General features: G+C 38.9%; 1 protein-coding gene across 10 annotated transcripts in view; it reads left to right on the top strand.

Annotated features, from left to right (window-relative positions):
* Positions 1–18,622, top strand: part of LOC146483893 (sushi, von Willebrand factor type A, EGF and pentraxin domain-containing protein 1-like) — a 65,978-nt gene that overhangs the window by 837 nt on the left and 46,519 nt on the right. For 4 of the 10 annotated variants that reach the window (XM_085105210.1, XM_085105217.1, XM_085105220.1 and 1 more), the window contains exons 2-17: positions 486–776; positions 3,032–3,200; positions 3,989–4,156; positions 4,864–5,034; positions 7,920–8,087; positions 9,063–9,230; positions 10,081–10,248; positions 10,646–10,813; positions 11,897–12,064; positions 12,555–12,728; positions 13,216–13,338; positions 13,548–13,715; positions 14,807–14,974; positions 15,460–15,627; positions 16,016–16,183; positions 17,331–17,498. In XM_085105210.1, coding sequence (XP_084961336.1) covers positions 486–776; positions 3,032–3,200; positions 3,989–4,156; positions 4,864–5,034; positions 7,920–8,087; positions 9,063–9,230; positions 10,081–10,248; positions 10,646–10,813; positions 11,897–12,064; positions 12,555–12,728; positions 13,216–13,338; positions 13,548–13,715; positions 14,807–14,974; positions 15,460–15,627; positions 16,016–16,183; positions 17,331–17,498 — 2,776 coding nt within the window. The remainder of the gene's footprint in view (positions 1–485; positions 777–3,031; positions 3,201–3,988; positions 4,157–4,863; positions 5,035–7,919; positions 8,088–9,062; positions 9,231–10,080; positions 10,249–10,645; positions 10,814–11,896; positions 12,065–12,554; positions 12,729–13,215; positions 13,339–13,547; positions 13,716–14,806; positions 14,975–15,459; positions 15,628–16,015; positions 16,184–17,330; positions 17,499–18,622) is intronic. The other 6 variants (XM_085105211.1, XM_085105212.1, XM_085105213.1 and 3 more) reach the window with 6 other exon arrangements.

Here is an 18,622-nt window from a genome sequence, read left to right on the forward strand (position 1 = left end):
AGAAACCAAAAAACAAAATATTGATTCCCCAGACTTCCTTCAGCAGTGGAGTTGAAAGCTCGCGAACGTGCTTTGATCATGTCACGCTGTCATCCTACGCTCATGATTGCGTCATAGGAATAGGGTGAAGATTACGAACTCTGGAAAAAGGGAGATTACATTTTAAAAACCAGAACTTTCCATATCTTTCAAATTATTTGTACATTTTGTGGTCGCTTGTTTTTTATACGTTCTTTAGTAAGAAAAAGTCGAAATATGTGAAAAATAAACAAGTGAAGAAAGAAAAACAAAACAAGAAAAAATCGGAGAAAAAAAGCCAAGGTAATTAAGATGTCTTCTTTTTCCAACGAGCGTTTTATCAGGATAATTATAGAAACGAGCAATGCTAACAAAATTACGACTATAGCATTAATTTTTTTCCTATTTCCTTTCCAATTTGTGAGGTCAGCCAAACTTAATTGACTTATTTTCCCAAATACATTTTTGCAGAAGAATGTAACAACCCTCTGGGAATGCAAAGCAAATCAATCCCGGATGAAAGTATTACGTCATCCTCCAAATTAGACTCCGATCACGAAGCTTTCTATGGACGACTTGGGGGAGAGAATGCTTGGTGCTCAACGATAGAAGATGAGAATCCATATATTGAAATTACATTGGACGAGGAAAAGGCGATAACTGAAATAGTCACACAGGGAAGTTCATCTGATCTTATTTGGTCTAAAAACTACGAGATCGAATACTTAGAGAGAGGAAAATGGACATCATACAACCAGGTAAAACTAAAGTACCTAGTTTTCAGGTAAATTTTTGATTCTGTCTAGACCGGAAAAAAGGGGGAGGGAGGGGCGACTTTGAGTATTTATAGCTTTTTAAATATTTGCGCAAACGACACAAAAACGTCGTGACTTTTTAAGAAATTTATCTGGGAACAACTTGGTTTGGCGGGTAAGTGTTCACTAAATTTGATGTTGTCATGGCAACCAGTTTTTGACAGGTACGTTTTTAGAAATCGAAGAAGGTTTTAACGAAAAAAATTAAATCTGTTTTTGTAAAGTTCAAGTTTTTATTTCAATTTCGTGTTTTTCTTTTCATTTTGATTACATTTGGTTCATTTTCGGTGGTTTTCTAAGATTTTGGGGAAATAAGAGAAATTCAAGAATTGCGGATCCAAGATGGCCGCCATTTTACCTAATCAGTGTACGTCATATGACGTCATTACAACCTTAATTCCCATGAGCCGGGAGAGGGGGAAAGAAAATAATTGGGTACTGTGTAGTTTACACTCCACTCTATCTATTCTAAAACCAGATTTCCAAAACCATGGTGTATCTATTTTAATCGACACTGGTTATTAAGCGGTCTTCACGCGCCGCTTATTGTAATACCTTTTCTTTCTGTTCATTTTTTCGTCGGTCACGTCCTCAGATCTTCTGGCTTCGCTCGGGCAAAACATCGTCCTAGACAACTTCCGGTATATGACGTCGATTAACATAACTGAAGGTCAACAAAACAAAGTTACGCCATCTTTTTGTGGCTAGTCCGTGAAGAACGTATAGTTGTTAGCACTTATTGCACTAAAACAAGCCAAGCCGATGCAAGTTTTGTGGTAGTCATTAGTGTCTTTGATATTCCCCGCATGGGCGACTTACTTAAGGTGACCGAACACAGTTTGCGCGCGGTCAGGCGCGCTTTACAAATTCTGTTAGTGATGCTATCGCGCGCTAGGGTTGTGGTAAGCAAATAGTATCGATCCCTCTCGTTTGTGAATCCAAAGAAAGTGAGTTCACGAAGAGCTAAGCCTTTTTTTACGCTTTCCATCTTTGCTGAGATAACCTAATTGAAAGCCACGCATGCGCATGTGACCCAAAAATTGTGACTGGTTGTTTAATGGAAATGAACTGTTTTGTGTGAAGCGTAACTCGCCTACAAACAAAAACCAAAATCTAACAGAAGTTATCTTCAAAAAACATTAAAGTGCAAACCAACATTTACAGATCTCTCTGTTAAAATTACATGAAAATAGCGTCACTTTATCAGTATTTTGTGAATTTTTCTGGATACAAAAAATGGAAAATCTAGCGAGCGCATTTTCTAAAACTTAAGGAAAACCATTATTTGTGGACGGTTAATAGCTCGCTCCGTTGCCATGGCAACGGCACCTTGCTCAACAAGGAGTATGAAAATTTATTCCTTCTTTTTTTTTTTTTTCTTTTAATTTATTCCTTCTTAGTAAATCTTGCACCATGCTAATTTCGGGTACTTAGAAGTACGTAGCTTTCAAATAATGTTTACTTACACATGTATTCTGAAAAAATGTGTTCGGCCATCTTGAGCAAATAATTCTACTGAATACCTGGTAAAACACGGGAGTTTCTATAGTTCAACGTATTGCTAAATTTCAGATAAAAGCTACTCTGAAAATTTGTGCTTTCAATGCATAGGTAGAGCAAATGATTCTACTGAATGCCAGGTAAAGTAGCTCATGCAATGTGACGTATTCAACACACTGCCAAATTCCGAATCTGAGCCCCACCTAAATTAATGTTCACCGACTACCCCCATCAGGCATATTGCAAGTACGCTGTCTTCAGATAAAAGCTACTCTGAAAATTTGTGCATTCAACGCATAGGTAGAGCAAATGATTCTCCTAAATGTCAGGTTAAGTGGCTCATGCAATGTGACGTATTCAACATACTGCCGGATTCCGAATATAAGCCCCACCTAAATTGATGTTCACCCACTACCACCATGTATTTTTTCACGCTTTAAGTTAAGGAGCCGTTACCAATTTTTCCTTCAGTATAGCTCTGGCTCTGAGGAAGACTAATTCTATTTGCCGTAGTGCCAGCCTTGCATTCAGTTTTGTATTTTCCCATCAGGAATTTCTTATTTAATTTTGTTCAGAACCAAAATTAAGCCTTTTTCTGGCCGCAAGAAGTAAATTGTGTGGTGAATGTTCCATTGGTTTGCAAAGTGTGCGGACAGTATTCTCCAATCATGTTTAGAGCAATATTGTACCATTTACAGGAACAAACTGGTAACAGCAACTGCTGCCGAAGGAGAAGAAACTCCTTACATCCAGCAATCAGGACGCGATCAATACGCATATATCCGAAACACCCTTTTGGACTGATGAGGCAAGGAAGACCCACTCCCGCTTGTCTAAGACTAGAGCTGTACGGATGTTCTGCTCCTGGTAGGTGATTAAACAGTGAATTCTCTTTAGCTGTGGTATGCGAGGTTATAAAATGATATGATATGGTACGATATACGATATGATATGATATAATACGATACGATACGATGTGGTATGATTTGATATGATAGACACAATAGCCTACCTTTATTTTTAACACAATGATTACTGAGCCGTCGGAGGAGGAGTAAGGGGGGGTGGGGGGGGAGTGTGGATGAGGGGAAGGGTGCATACCTACTTGAACTCATTGGTACCTCCCCGTCAATAAAGTAAAACCGAGCATCCTGCCTCTGGCTGCTCGGTTTTATATTATTGTTTTGGGATCTCACTCCTGGACAGTCGTCCCAAGGGAAGGAAGGGGGGGGTGGGGGGTATTCCAGATTTCAAGTTTTGGGTTTGAAATGTTCGATTCCGGGATTTTTTTGGGTAAGAAAATTTGGCAGTTTTCTTTTTTTTTTGGGGGGGGGGGGGAGGGTTGGCTTGATATAAGTAGAGATTTGTTTGGGCATTCCAAATAATCTGAAGATTCGTGGTTGCTCCCACGTATCCTGGCCGTGTAGTTCTGCAATAAAGTACAACCAAACTTGTTTTGCACCTGTTTGTTTGATCCAGGGATTTTTTTTAGGTTTTGTTGAAAGCCCTAAAGATTTTTTTTAGGTTTTGTTTTTTGCCCCCATTCGATCATCCCCGTCACTTGAAATCTGGAGTACACCCCCCCCCCCCCCGCCCCCGCCACAACCCCTGGGATAGTAGTATTAAGATGTTAAAATTGTTGTTTTGATTTGCAGCTGGTTGCAAAGATCCCGGACGCCCAGTAAATGGTGCACGGAAGGGAGATTCTTTCAATCATGGAAGTCAAGTTACGTTTTCCTGTATGCAAGATTTCGTTCTGGTGGGGGATTCAACTTCTGTTTGTCATAGAGGAAAATGGAGTCACGACCTTCCTAAATGCAAAGGTAACTTTCAACGTTGTTTGATCAGTCCTTGCAGTAGTTCTTTTGATCTCATTTCTATTTTATAATCACACTTAGCTTCGCATGCCTTTATCGAAGCCATTACGGATTTACTTTACAGCTTTTGCAAATAATATTCATCAAATCTCTGCGATGAGATCGTGTTAACCTTGGAAGATCATTTATGGTCTGAACACGTGGGGGCAAGACCCTGGGATTCGTTGCAGGGACTACGGTCTATTTTCGTCATGTCATCTTATCGCAGGTCCTGCAACTTGTCCGACAAATTCAAACTAGTTTGTATTGAAGGGACAAGCACGGGAGCTTGTTCCGTGGAAAGTATTCTCCTGCCTTCAAATTGCGTGAATTGTTCGTGAGGCAAGTCTCTGCGACCATGCCCTTCGCGTAAACACTGCAATGGAGTTTTCCCAGGGACTAGTGCCGAACTTTAGGCTCCTTCAGTTAGAACGTGTTCCTTGATAATAAAGCTCCGAACTACTCGGATATCATGTTCAGTGATACTATCATTATATTATTTTTTTTGTCTGTCAATTTTCACGATGTGTTTTTGCACTGTCATATGTTCATGTCAAAACAAAATAAGCACCCTCCCTTGAGTTTCCAAAATAGGCGCTGGGGTATTAAATTGAATCCTTAGGGTTACAGGAAAATACTCTCAGTTTATATTTTGCGATGTGCATTTTTTATAGCTACTTGCAATGATCCTAGCATTCCAGAAAATGGGAACAGAAACAAAAACGGCAGTTTTATCGATGGGGACTCAGTAGAATTTTATTGCAATAGCAACTACAGCTTGTTCGGACAACCAACCATCCGGTGTCTTGGTGGAAGATGGAGTTCAGCATTGCCACAGTGTAAAGGTATAATAATAGAAGGTGTTATGTAAGTATAAGGGTATAACGGTATGGGAAGGGAAAAGGTATAAGGGACGATTGACTACGTTTTGTGTCATACCAACCTATCGATAACCACTGGTAGTTTAGGAGATGCCCTGGATTCGCACAAGTGTCCAGTCAGCTCCGCAGTACGGTCTCAAGAAGCCATTGCAAATGGTTTCCTTTAAATAAGTTCTTGAAGCATTCAAAATGTACAAGAAATCTGGTAAAACTGAAGGATTTTGGTTTATGCTACCTTGAGTGTTTCAAGACCTCAGGGAAGTGAATATGTCCGATTATACAGTGAGTTTTGCTAAATATTACCTTCTAAGTCTTCAGGTAGGCTAATTAGTAAATAAACCCCTTCAGGCGGCAGGTATGTCGGCTGATAATGTCCGCGGCTGAAAGATTGTCCGGAAAATGAATATTTGGCCGAGAAGCGAAGCTTCGAGGGCAAATGTGAAATTTTGAGGACAATCTTTCAGCCAAGGACATTATCAGCCGACATACCAGCAAGCCAGAAAGGGGTTTATTTATTTATGACCCTCTCATTAATTTTTATATCGCGCGAAAACCGCTCGTACAAAAGCCAGTGTTGATCTCATGGCGGATGCGCGCGATTGACGGAAACAAGTACGTTTGATTGGTTTACAGGAACTTTATTGTCACTGTGATTGGACCAAAACTTGACACACTGACTCAGTTTGCGTAGGACTAAATCTAAAAGTCTACTCGGGTCTCTGTAAAACGCAGACCGGATGGCGGCGGATGGCGGATGGCGGATGGCGGATGGCGGATGATAAAATGCGGATGACAAAATGCGGATAATAAAATGCGGATGGAAAAATGCGGATGACAAAAAAAATTAAAATAATAAATAAATAAATAAATAAATAAATAAATAAATAAACAATTTCTTACGCCCAATTTCTTTTAGAAAATTATGTAAAAATTACGTGAAAATTAAGTACTGATTCATGCCGAAAGACTTACGCTATGGCTTGACCGTTTGTTAGATGTTATGAAGTTGCACTAGGAAATAGCCGGAACAAATTTTTCTAACCGCTTTGCTTGACTTGAGGCGAGGGTACATCTGAAAGCTGTTTTTACGCCGCTTAAAATCGATTTAACGGAAATATCTCGCTCGCGTTTCAAGCAATACAAGAACCTTTAGCTCATAACACAAATCAATGTTTGATTAGTTAAGATTTGATGTAGTTTAAAAATGAAATAAACGGCAAATCAAGTAAGTTATTTTGCTTACGATATACTGTCTACGTGCGGGTCTAGGGGTAAGCTAAGCCTTCAGTGGCCGTGTAAAACAATGATGATAAGATTTACCTCGACAGAAGCCGGAAGACATTGGTCAAAGCTACAACTAAAATGCTACCGTATCGCAATTTTGTAACATGCATTGCAGTCAACCCAGGTCACGCGTGAAAAGTATTTCCAAGAATGAAATGAACATTCGAATTTCTCTTTGTAATGTCCGACGTGTGAATGGAATGTTGGACATTTCTCTGGAAAAGACGCATTAACTGAAAAAAAGATTCAAAATACTTGGGAAACAATATTGTTATTCTTGAAATCAGTTCAATTAAAGTGACATGTAAATTTCAAAACTCCGTTCAAATTTCAAAAATATCGTTCACGCGTGACCTGGGTTGACTGCAAAACGCAAAAGCTATAAATAATCCCTACCATCGTGGGCTGGACCAGCATTTTCACCATACATGTACAGTGAACACAAAAAAGGTTAACAAAAATTGCCTGACTTTAAAAAAAGGTTGAAGATCGATTGAGTTTAATCAATTCATTAACTTAACTCACCTCTTCCGAACAAAAGTTGGCTGGCCCAAATCCCCATCGCCTTCCGACAACTCAGACATCGGTTAACCCAGGTGCGCGGTTCATTCACTCGAGCTATTACTTACGCTATTAAACAAGCCTTTCTACGTACAGGTGCCGTGCACGTACAAACGCTCGGTGCAAAATTGACAACTATTTAGGGTAGGGTGGTGTGTCGATCAAGTACTGTAGTGGTAGTAGTGTAGTTTTTTTTGTTAAATGTTAGTCACTAATAAAGATGGGGAAAAAAAGGACTGTAGTGGTGACGTTAAGTTGAAAAGTATGGATCCCGATCAAAAAGTACGTCTTCTTCGATGAAAGTGCTTTCTTTTTTTCGGATCCGACGATACATAAAGAAAAATTGTGGGAAATTTGTGATTAATTAATTAATCAATCAATTTATTTATTATTTTAATTTTTTTGTCATCTGCATTTTATTGTCCGCATTTTTCCATCCGCATTTTATCATCCGCCGTCCGCCATCCGCCATCCGCCATCCGCCATCCGCCATCCGCCGCCATCCGGTCTGCGTTTTACAGAGACCAGTCTACTCGTAACTTTCCACACCTTCAAAGACGTTGACATCGTGTTTTGTTGACATTTTTGTACTTTCCGGAACAGCATTTGCGACCAGCTTTTTGCTGTAAACATGACTAGACATCTACCGAACGAGTTTGTTTTTCTTCTATGTAAAATAATAAAGATGAAAAGGTGAAACTCTTGAGCCGGCTTTTTTCGGCTGGCTTTGTTTCTTTTCAATGGAAATAATAGGAGGGCAAATATCGACGCTGGCGGGGGTTATTGCGTGATAACTGTCCTGTGAATTTGCACCACGTGACATAAAATCGCGCGAAAATTGATGGGGGGGGGGGGGTTATAATGTGCTACATAAGTCATAGTAAGCGCTCTAGTAGGATTGATGGATAGTAATTTTATTTGAGCAAATATTTTGAGCTGTAGGTAAGAATTTGTGAATAAAAAGCGTTCTTAACTAACAATTGGTCTTTTTGGTTCTACTCTAGCCTCGTGTCCAGACCCCGGGATCCCTCAAAATGGTGAAAGAGTTGGCACGAATTTCAGGGACGGAAATGATGTGCAGTTCACGTGTAAACCAGGCTTCTGGTTGGTGGGAAGTCGACAGATAGTTTGTAATGAAGGCAAATGGAATTACAAAACTCCCGAATGTAAAGGTATGATGCAAATGCGCTATTAAATGTAGTTTTTACACCTACTAGTGTTTTAAAGACAAGTCCTACGCATTCGTGGTGTATTTTAGGGGATGCTGTCATTTCCCTACTATTTGCAATCGTACCAATCGCAATACAGATTTGAAACTTTGTGGTTTTGCTCCCTTGGATGACAAGCGTAGGTATGCCTGTGTTTGGACAAGATTAAGAGCTGGTAATCCTGCTCATGAGCTAGAACCATTTATTCCCGACATAGACATGATTCTTGATACGACTTAAGGAAGACCGCGTGATTTTTTTCAATATCAGTCATAAGAGCAATCGATTCGGAAGAGCTTTTTTTCGTGCATCTGTTGATGTGGAGTTGAAATGTAAATAGGTAAGCCCCAATTTTTCTCTATGTAAGAGTTTGTTAATCAATTTTTTTTATCTTGTTTATTAATTAATTCTAGTTTACTTGATTTTCAAGTTTGTACATAACACGCACTTCAGTATTTTAACTGCAATGTGTTTGTCCTAACACGCTTTTAAAAAAGACCCTTTGATGTTTAAACATGGAGCCACCTTCGTTTATACTTCTACCAGATTGCGCCATCATGATGTCTTTGACTTACTTCCTCTGCCATTTGCTCGCCTTTCCTTTAGTGCTTGTAAAAAGATGTGCTGACTAAGGCATTTTCGATGAAAAATAGAAACCTTCGCAGTTATGTACCCAATTTAAGCCGAAAAAGAAAGCATGAAAAAAAAAATTAAGACTTGAACGGGAATCTAACCCATGACCTCTGCGATAAGATACCAATGCAATGCTCTACCATCTGAGCACTCGCGCGAACTTGGACACGGAACTGCTTTCGTAAAGTGTACATTACCGTGATGATCTCTCATTTATTCGTTCTTTCATTCTCAGGCAGTTTTCATGTATTACACTTCCAATTACTACGTAATCGTGTTATGTGTAAATTGTAATGTTTTTTTCAGCCCTGTGTAGTAATCCTGGAATTCCAGTCAATGGAAGAAGAATTGGGAGTGATTTTAGGGATGGTCAAATGGTCGCTTACAGGTGTAAGCCTAACTTTAATTTGGTTGGTGCTTCTACGGTCTTTTGTGTGGCTGGACAGTGGAATGCGACAAGACCTACGTGTAAAGGTATAGTGTAATCAGAAATTAATACGACGATGCACTTGCTTCTCAGCCTAAACATCGTTGAGACGTCATTTTCTGGTGAGCACACATTAGGACAACTAAGGTGGTCCTTGAGCTTAGAGCATGAAATAAAAGCGTTTGCAATATTGAATACAGTTCATGATTTTTTGTTTGCCTTGTACGTTCTTCCATTTCTTTACTTGGGCTAACGCTCAGTACGAAATTCATAGGTTCACTTTAACACTTGTTTTAAAAAAACGTACACTGCTAAGTTAATTCTCAGATCCATCATTTGTGCTTTTTAGTGCTTGCAGCGCAACATTCATTGTAACGAATGGTTAGTTACATTTTAATGGATAATTCGGTAAAAACCAACTGAAATACGATAATAGGTCCATGCATAGACAACTAGGTTGGCTGCGCCCTCGGCGTTGACCTCGAGAGGAATTACCTAGTTGAACAATTAGTATTTTAACAGGGTATCGTGAATAAATGAATGGTGATAATCTTAATGAGGATGCCAACTTTATTGTATAAAAACTAGGGTCTTCTTTAAGACTAAACGATTAAGCTAAAAAATAATCAACATTACTATTTATAGACGCTACAAACCTAAGATATTACAGTGCAAATTACCTTGTAATGAATGAACATTTTAGTTTGTTTGGGAGCACCAAAAAGATGCGGAGCGGAAACAATGTTGTGGCTCTTATTTACCTTGCTCATCTGTCAAATGTAATGAAAATTCATTCATTAGTTGCGCGTAGTTGTTACTGTTATAATTCTTTGTCATCTTTTTTCTTAACATTTTGTCATCCTTCGAACTGGAGTAACCTCGCATTCTTTTTTTTAGCTACCTGTTCCGATCCTGGCACGCCAAAGCACGGCCGGAGAATAGGGTCTAATTTTGGACATGGACACCAGGTGACGTTTATGTGTCTGTCTAAATACAGCTTGATGGGAAGTCGATCGATGACATGTCATGATGGAAAATGGAGCTCTGTCCTTCCTGTTTGCAAAGGTATCATCTAAATGATTAATGGAACGTTTTTTATTAACAGTCAGGCCAAGCTTATCACATATAGAACAAATTATCTCTGTTCCAAATAATAATATCTACAGACAAACAATGCAATTTCATATTAGATCTTTCTAAAGTAGACACTCATTAAGTAGACGGAGTTTGATTCCTTGGATATGAGGATCTGTTTTCTCTTTAAGTTGGGTGACACTCTAAATGACATCTGAGGTATTCATACGAAAGCTTTCATACCCTAAGCCCCACTTGGAGCTAAAGGCTGAATTAAGTTTAATAGTCGGTTTTGGTTTCGTAAAAGTCTCTTTTCTCACAAAATCCCGAGCGGTAAAGGAAACGCAGCGATCATTTAGGAATGAATTGATGTTTCTTTCTTTTCCAGCCTACTGTAAGGAACCAGCCTCACCTCAAAACGGAGCTAGACATGGAAACGAGTTTGAACACAACAAGCGAATCTCCTTCACATGTCTTCCGGGATTTCAGCTAACCGGAAGTGCGAATGCGGTGTGTATCAATGGAAAATGGAGTCATCCCGTTCCTCGCTGCAAAGGTATGGTCTTGAAATGTGTTATCTGAATCCATTTATCACCAGGAGTATGTTTATTGCGTTCGACGTAGTAAGAACCCACTTCTAATACTGTTTGGAGTCGAGATTGTATGGGACACCCAACGTTGATTCAGTGAATGAATGGTTCTTGGGACGAGTATATGGCATCCCACGCAGATTTTGCGGGGGCGGAAGATATCATCACCAACTTGACAAACTAGAGAGAGCCTGGGATCGAGGTCATCGAACGCACCTCCTAATCTTTGATTATTACTAGCTATTAATAGTTATCAATTATTTCTACTTTCATCAATTTGTATACCACCTTCAGGTAGCTATCCTTAGGTAATACATGAAGTGGTTTAGTTCAGTTCAGCTTATTGTTTTGCGATAAAAAAAGTGTACAAATGTAAATAATTATTATTTAAACACTAATGGCGAGGAAGCCCAAGAGAAGCCACCGGGCTTATAAGGAATGGGCTCCCTCAGTTAAGTAATTAGAACAAGGTATTCCTATGGGACCAAAATCAATGGCAGAGCTACAGTAAATCTTAAAATATATTACTTAGTGTCTATTACTTAGTTATATTACTTAGTTACTGGTCACAGAAAATGGAAGAGAAAGCTGGTTTATGCAAGGTCATTTCAGAAATGTCTTACACTTAACAAGACCAAGCTTAAGTAGAATTGTTTATAAGTACCGTGAGTGTCAAAAATACGAGCATCCATTACCAAGCACATAGAACACAAAAATACCCTTACTCTGGGATCAAGATGAAGAAGAAGAAGAAGAAGAAGAAGAAGAAGAAGAAGAAGAAGAAGAAGAAGAAGAAGAAGAAGAAGAAGAAGAAGAAGAAGAAGAAGAAGAAGAAGAAGAAGAAGAAGAAGAAGAAGAAAGCAGACGCGACCCACCCTCGCGTCCTTTCAGACTAGGGATGACACCTTTAGTTATATCATCGCAAATGCCCTGTGCATCGTAATATAATGGGCATTCCTTCCAATTCAAAGTGTTGTTTTGTTAATGCCAGATTTGATTGTATTTGCAAATTGTAATAGGATTCTAAAAAACTATAATTTAACTTTTAGCTGTTTGTCCCGATCCTGGCACGCCAGTGAATGGCAGCAGAATTGGCCATAGTTTCCTTGATGGCCAGACTGTAGCTTTTAGATGTCAGCAAAATTACAAGCTAGTTGGTCCACTTGTTCTACGCTGTGTGGCTGGAAAGTGGAATAAGGATGCGCCAAAATGCAAAGGTGAGGTTTAGGCGTCAATACTCTGGATAGGTATTTCAGGTGACAACACTGAACATGTTCTAAGGGCATTGTCACCTATTTTGTGTCAGTTTAAATGGGCCAAAAAAAAACATATTTGTGGATGTAAGCGTCAAAATAATGGTTCATTTCTGTTAACAATAATCCTATTAGTGCAAAGAAACTAGTATCATTCATCTCTTCTGTGGATGGTTCGGATGGAAATGGATTGCAACTTGAAAAAGAATTGGCCAATTTTTTCAAGTTCCTCCTATATATCTTGGAAGTATGGCGAAAAAGTGATTATAATTTATTCTTGCTTGGAAAAATGGTTTCATATTTTCTTCCCGGCGCTCTAGGAGAAGTGGCTCTTAGTCAAATATTTATCCCTTTTGGCCAACAAATAGCAAAATTTCCGTGACAGAACCGTTTAAGAGACCGTTTCAGTTTGACGATGAAATCTTGATTTTTTTCCATGTTCTTTAAACTTCAGCCCCTTGCCCAGACACTTCTGTTCCTTCAAATGGCCAGGTTCTCGATTTTAGACCTGTCAATCGGCATGGTGCGCGCGTAAAGTTCGCTTGTGACTCTGGATTCAAAATGGAAGGACCATCAAGCATTACATGCAACGATGGGAAGTGGAATTCAAGCTCACCCCTGTGTAAAGGTATGAAGATGGCATTATAGCATGTTCAGAAACCTGACCGAGCACTATTTGTCTACTTCAGAAAAAAGACACCCCCATTAGCACTTAAATGCGAAACATTTATGCCGACATTTCATCAGCCGAATTGCATTTATGAGTGTTTAACTTTGCACATGCATCTGCATGGAAAGAAAATTTTGCTTCGCTCTAGCAGGAGAACATTAGTAGTGCACACAATTAGCAACAGAACAGTATACTGAATATGGTCAGGCCATCGTAGTCGATAGGTTGTAATGTACTCTTCTCTCTTGCCAAGACAAAAAAAAACATCACTGGGATAAGAGATCTCTTTTTAATTGGCAGAATAGCGGACAAATTTGAAATAATTGATGAAAATTGATCCTCTTTTTGTTTGACAAAGAAGCACAATGGCGATAGTCATCTGGCAATACTGCTGTATTTGGGGTAACTATTGTTGACGTTATTCCTGTTTATTTTTTCTCGGCAGATGTTGATGAATGTACAACAGGCATATCCGACTGCCACCCAACCGCTGTATGCAACAATACCCTTGGTTCATACACGTGCACATGTAAAGCGGACTCCGTTGGAAATGGAAGGACTTGCTTAAGTACGCGACACAAATTTGATATCTAAGGCATTTTCATATTCTGTTAGTTTTATGAAGTTATAATGCTTCTCCTTCTTACATCCGCTCATACACATCTAACAACTTGCCGGATATAAATTTCAGGAACACTTCAACCTCGTTCCCAGGGTATTTCATAACTTGGGATCGAGGTTGGGAACACATTTTAATTCTTCTTTCTATTTCTTTAGAATTGTGCAAAGACCCTGGAGCTCCAACTAACGGAGCTAGAAGAGGTGACAAATTTCAACATGGAAAACGAGTAAGCTTTTCATGTAATGTAGGATATACTTTGGTAGGGAACCGTTCAATAAGCTGTCTGGAAGGAGAATGGACCTCAGCTCCGCCGCACTGTAAACGTAAGTGGAGATTTTTTAATCAACATTAACTTTTTTCGTCTCAGAACATTGTTCCAAGTAATATGTCAAACACGAGAAAGAGTGTTTCATCTGATTTCCAAACACTGAGAAGTTGATATTACGAAGTTGCAATCAGGTGAAACAACCTTTACGGTATTTGATATAGCTTTTCTCAAACCCTTAATAATTCAAAAGCTAAAGACAAAGGAAATTATGCACCGTGACGTGTTTGGATATTTGATGAAAAACTCCTCGTTTTCCCCTCCAAAATCAGTTTATTTGGGAAGTTATATCAAACACTCGTCACAGTGTTTCATCTCAATTTCAAAAACCTCGAAGTTCGTCAAAAAAAACTCCTCTACGCGTCGTATTTCCAACTCTCTTCTCGGTGTTTGATATGTGATGAAACACTGTCTCGTGTTTGATATATTACTTTACTTCAAATGATTAACAATTCTTGGATAAATTCTTTGCAAGAATCTGCCTAATTTTCAGATCACATTTCCGAACTTTCGTCACGGTAATAATGTCCCTTGTTTCGCTTCTTGAATATTATTGATACCTTTGAGTACTTGAAATAGATGTGGGCAGCGGCGAGAATAATTTGCCATGCGTGCAAATGAAGATGACGAAAAACATTACGAATTCGCATGCCAATAGGCCATTTCCGAAAGCAAGGCTAAGTGCAAAAGCTTTTCATATGAAAATTAGTCTTACTTGCATATGAATGAAAACTTATTTTCACAATAAAAACTTTACACTTAGCCTCGCTTTCATAATGAGTTTCACAGCAACTCGGAAATGGCCTATTTTCTTTGCATAGCGCCTCATTATCTGAAAGATTGGAACGGGCTAAGATACTTTCCTTTGACGTGGGAATTGAAAAACGGTGTAATCGTTGAGTTGCAAGCAGAATGATGCTAGCCTCGTGCCTTGCCACTCACAGCAGAAGGCTGCGCTGCGGTCCTCGATTTTTGCATTACTGCGTTCCGCTTGCTTTTGAGAAACAAAGAGACGGTCGCAGTTCAGGACATTTGTGAATATACTTGGTATACTTGGTACATTCTTTTCATTCTGGTTAACCACAACAGAGAACTGCGCCGATCCTGGTGCTCCACCAAACGGTCTCAGAAGGGGCAATGATTTTCAGCACGGAAAGAGAGTGATATTTGTTTGCCAACCTGATTTTAAGCTGAGCGGGGTTAACAGCATTACGTGTAATGGTGGAATATGGAGCGATACAATACCAGTTTGCACAGGTAAAGACGACGTTTGTGCTTATCTCGCGCCTACTTTTGTTCCAATCTGTATTTAACTGTTGTTTTAGAAAAGCACTCTCGAATCTTTAACATCAATTAGAAAAAAAATTTTTCACTGAAGATTGCCCAAAAAGATATTGGTACGTTTCCACCCGTGTTTTGCATGTCAAATTGTATTGTTGTTAAGATTAATCGGTTTGGTCATCGTTCGCCGGTCCGTCCATCTAGCCTCCCACGCAGTCGTTTTTAGGGGACTCATACAGGCGTGCGTGGGAGGCTAGTCCGCCTCTTGTTGGTACAATTAGTCAGTTTCTCTATCCAGTGTTCCTCTGTCCTTTTGATGTACTGAATAAGTAGTTTGTAACCATTTACAGTGAGAACGATGTTAGTGTGTGTTGGGATAAAAGTACCGTTTTTTTTAATGCAAATCAAACTACAACCGCTAATGTGGCTGCGATAACAAAAAATTGTTGTATTATTTTTAGCACTCTGTAAAAATCCTGGAATTCCACAACACGGAGCAAGAAAAGGCGATCATTTTGAAGATGGCAAAACTGTGAACTTTACGTGCAATAATGGATACACATTGGTTGGTAGCAGCATGATCGAGTGTCGCAGTGGAATTTGGAGTTCAGCTTTACCTCAGTGCAAAGGTAAGTGAAAATAACCGGCACTGTAAGATTTCTTCAACACATCCTTGAAGAGATGTAATGAAAGAGCTGCCGTGTAAAATATCAGTAAATAAATAAATGAATAAATAAATAAATAAATAAATAAATAAATAAATAATTAACTAAATAGTTAAATAAACTTTCATGTGTTTTCCTCAATGCTGATCTCACCCATGCCACCATCTTTGAAAAAAAGCAAACCCAAACAAACCCTCCAACCAACAAACCAAAAGAACTGCAAAGACATTTAAAATAGTGGGTAGAAATTCTATTAAGTAATTTCTAATTCTGTACTAAGCATGTTGGAGTGTTTTGCAGTTGAGTACCCAGAGACCAACACCAAACTTGTTGTTCTGGTTAACCGCAACAGAGAATTGCGCCGATCCTGGTGCTCCACCAAACGGTTTCAGAAGAGGCAATGATTTCCAACACGGAAAGAGAGTGATATTTGTTTGTCAATCTGATTTTAAACTGACTGGAGTTACCAGCATCACGTGTAATGATGGAATATGGAACGATACAACTCCAGTTTGCACAGGTAAAGACGACGTTTGTTCTTATCTCGCGCCTTACGTCTGTTCCAATATGTAACTTGCCGCTGTTTTAGAGAAGCACTCTCAATCCTTTCATAAAAATGAGAACTATGTTTCATTGAATTATTGGACTCTTTTTCTGCTTTCGTCAAGCCATCGCCTGAAGCAATCAGCACTTACCAATTCTTGTAAATGTCACTCCGTGAACAAGCTGTGCGTTCCTTGAATCAATTTCTTTGGGTGTATTGAAGTTTTAAACGAATGCAAACTCTTTGGAAACTGAAGACGGATTACTGGGCGAAAGTATGCAAAATAACCCTCTAGTAGGTGTGGGAATAACCATGTTAGTCAATACTAGGTGAATTATAATAGTCCGGGTGAGGACGGTTTGTTGTGACATTGTTTGACGTTTCGACTTCTCACAGAAGGCAAGTAAAACGTGGATCGTCAGTAGATGATATTAAGTCTCTGGTTATGGATCTGATTGGTTAACGAATTCACCATGTTCTTGGTCGTCCTTCAGTTAAATCTGAAGTGTCATGGGGTTTTTGACCTCTTTTGTAATAAATGGTGAAATAAGACCAACACTTAGCTACAAAATAATTCTAGAACAACGAGAGGAAAGAAATGAACTCAATTCGTGACAGGAACAATCCTGATCTGTTCTAGCGTATTTTGGAAACAAAAATGAGAGAACTTGTAAAACGTTAGCCTAACATTTTTCAAGTTTCAATCTAATCCGACCTACTGTCTCTGGCCAGAGGCACTTATCGACAGTTTTATTTCACTTAATTAATAAATTTATTCTTTCGACAAACAAACATTTTGGGGCGTTGAAATGACATCAAATTCGCGTGCTACTTCCCCTTTTACCCATGATGTAATTGGCGGTGAAGATTGTAAAACGTGATTGGTGCGTTGCGATCCGTCTTTTGTTTATCAATGTCCATCCGTCATTATTGGTAAAATTAGTCGGTTTGCTTATACAATGAGAACCATTTGAAGTGAGAATCATGTTACTGTGGGAATAAAAGTACTGTTCTTTTATCCAAGTCAAACGGCACCAACCGCTCATTCAATTGACATCGGAAATCATCTAAACAAAATTTGATTCAGATTTAACCTTGATATTCTGTTGTATGATATTATTAGCACTCTGTAAAGACCCTGGAATTCCACAACACGGAGCAAGAAAAGGCAACAATTTTGAAGATGGCAAAACCGTGAACTTCACGTGTAATAATGGATACACATTGGTTGGTAGTAGCATGATCGAGTGTCGCAGTGGAATTTGGAGTTCAGCTTTACCTCAGTGCAAAGGTAAGTGAAAATAACCGGCACTGTAAAATTTCTTTAACACATTCTTAGAAGGATGTAATAAAAGAGCTTCCATGTAAAATATCAGTTAATAAATAGGTAGATAAATAAATAAATAAATAAATAAATAATTAAATAAACTTTCATGTGTTTTCCTCAACGCTAATCTCACTCATGCCACTATCTTTGAAAAAAAGAAAACCTAAACAAACCCTCCAACCAACAAACCAAAAGAATTGCAAAGATATGAATGGTGGGTAGAAATTCTATTAAGTAATTTCTAAGTCTGCATTTCTAAGTCTGCGATCCTGGTGCTCCACCAAACGGTTTCAGAAGAGGCAATGATTTCCAACACGGAAAGAGAGTGATATTTGTTTGCCAACCTGATTTTAAGCTGAGTGGGGCTACCAGCACTACGTGTATTGATGGCATATGGAACGATACAATTCCAGTTTGCACAGGTAAAGACGACGTTTGTTCTTATCTCGCGCCTTACGTTTGTTCCAATTTGTAACTAACTGTTGTTTTAGAGACGGACTTTCATACTTTTCATATAAACGAGAATAATTTGTCACTGAATCATTGGACTATTTTCCTAACTGTGTCGCTTTCACTTCCGGGATATATGAAAGGCAATGTATTGTGGAACAATCGCCGGTGAATAGAGCTTTCGTCGAGCTACCTCCGGAAGCAATCGACACTCACCAATTCTTGTAAAGGTCCCTCCGTAGATAAACAAACAAACAAACAAACAAAAACAAAAAGAAGACACAGAACACGTTCAACAATAGCTAACGCATAATGTGGATTTTACAAGTCATGAATTAATTTAGTACCTTGAAGCAATTTCTGCAGATTTTTTTGTAGTTTTAAACGAATGTAAACTGTTTACAAACTTAAAACGGATTACAAGGCGAAAGTATGCATAACAATGCTCTCGTAGGTTTGGGAATAACCATGCCGCATAGTCACAAGTAGTCAAATTGTGATAGTACAGTTGGGGACTGTTTGTGGTGATATTGCCTGACGGTTCAACTGCTCACAGAGGTCAAGTAAATTGTGCATCCTCACTAGATGATATCGATTTTCCGGTTATCGACGTGATAGGTCAACGAATCCATGGTCGC

Source organism: Pavona decussata, unplaced genomic scaffold (assembly GCF_977016875.1).
Source record: "Pavona decussata unplaced genomic scaffold, jaPavDecu1.1 SCAFFOLD_37, whole genome shotgun sequence".
Classification (NCBI taxonomy): domain Eukaryota; kingdom Metazoa; phylum Cnidaria; class Anthozoa; order Scleractinia; family Agariciidae; genus Pavona; species Pavona decussata.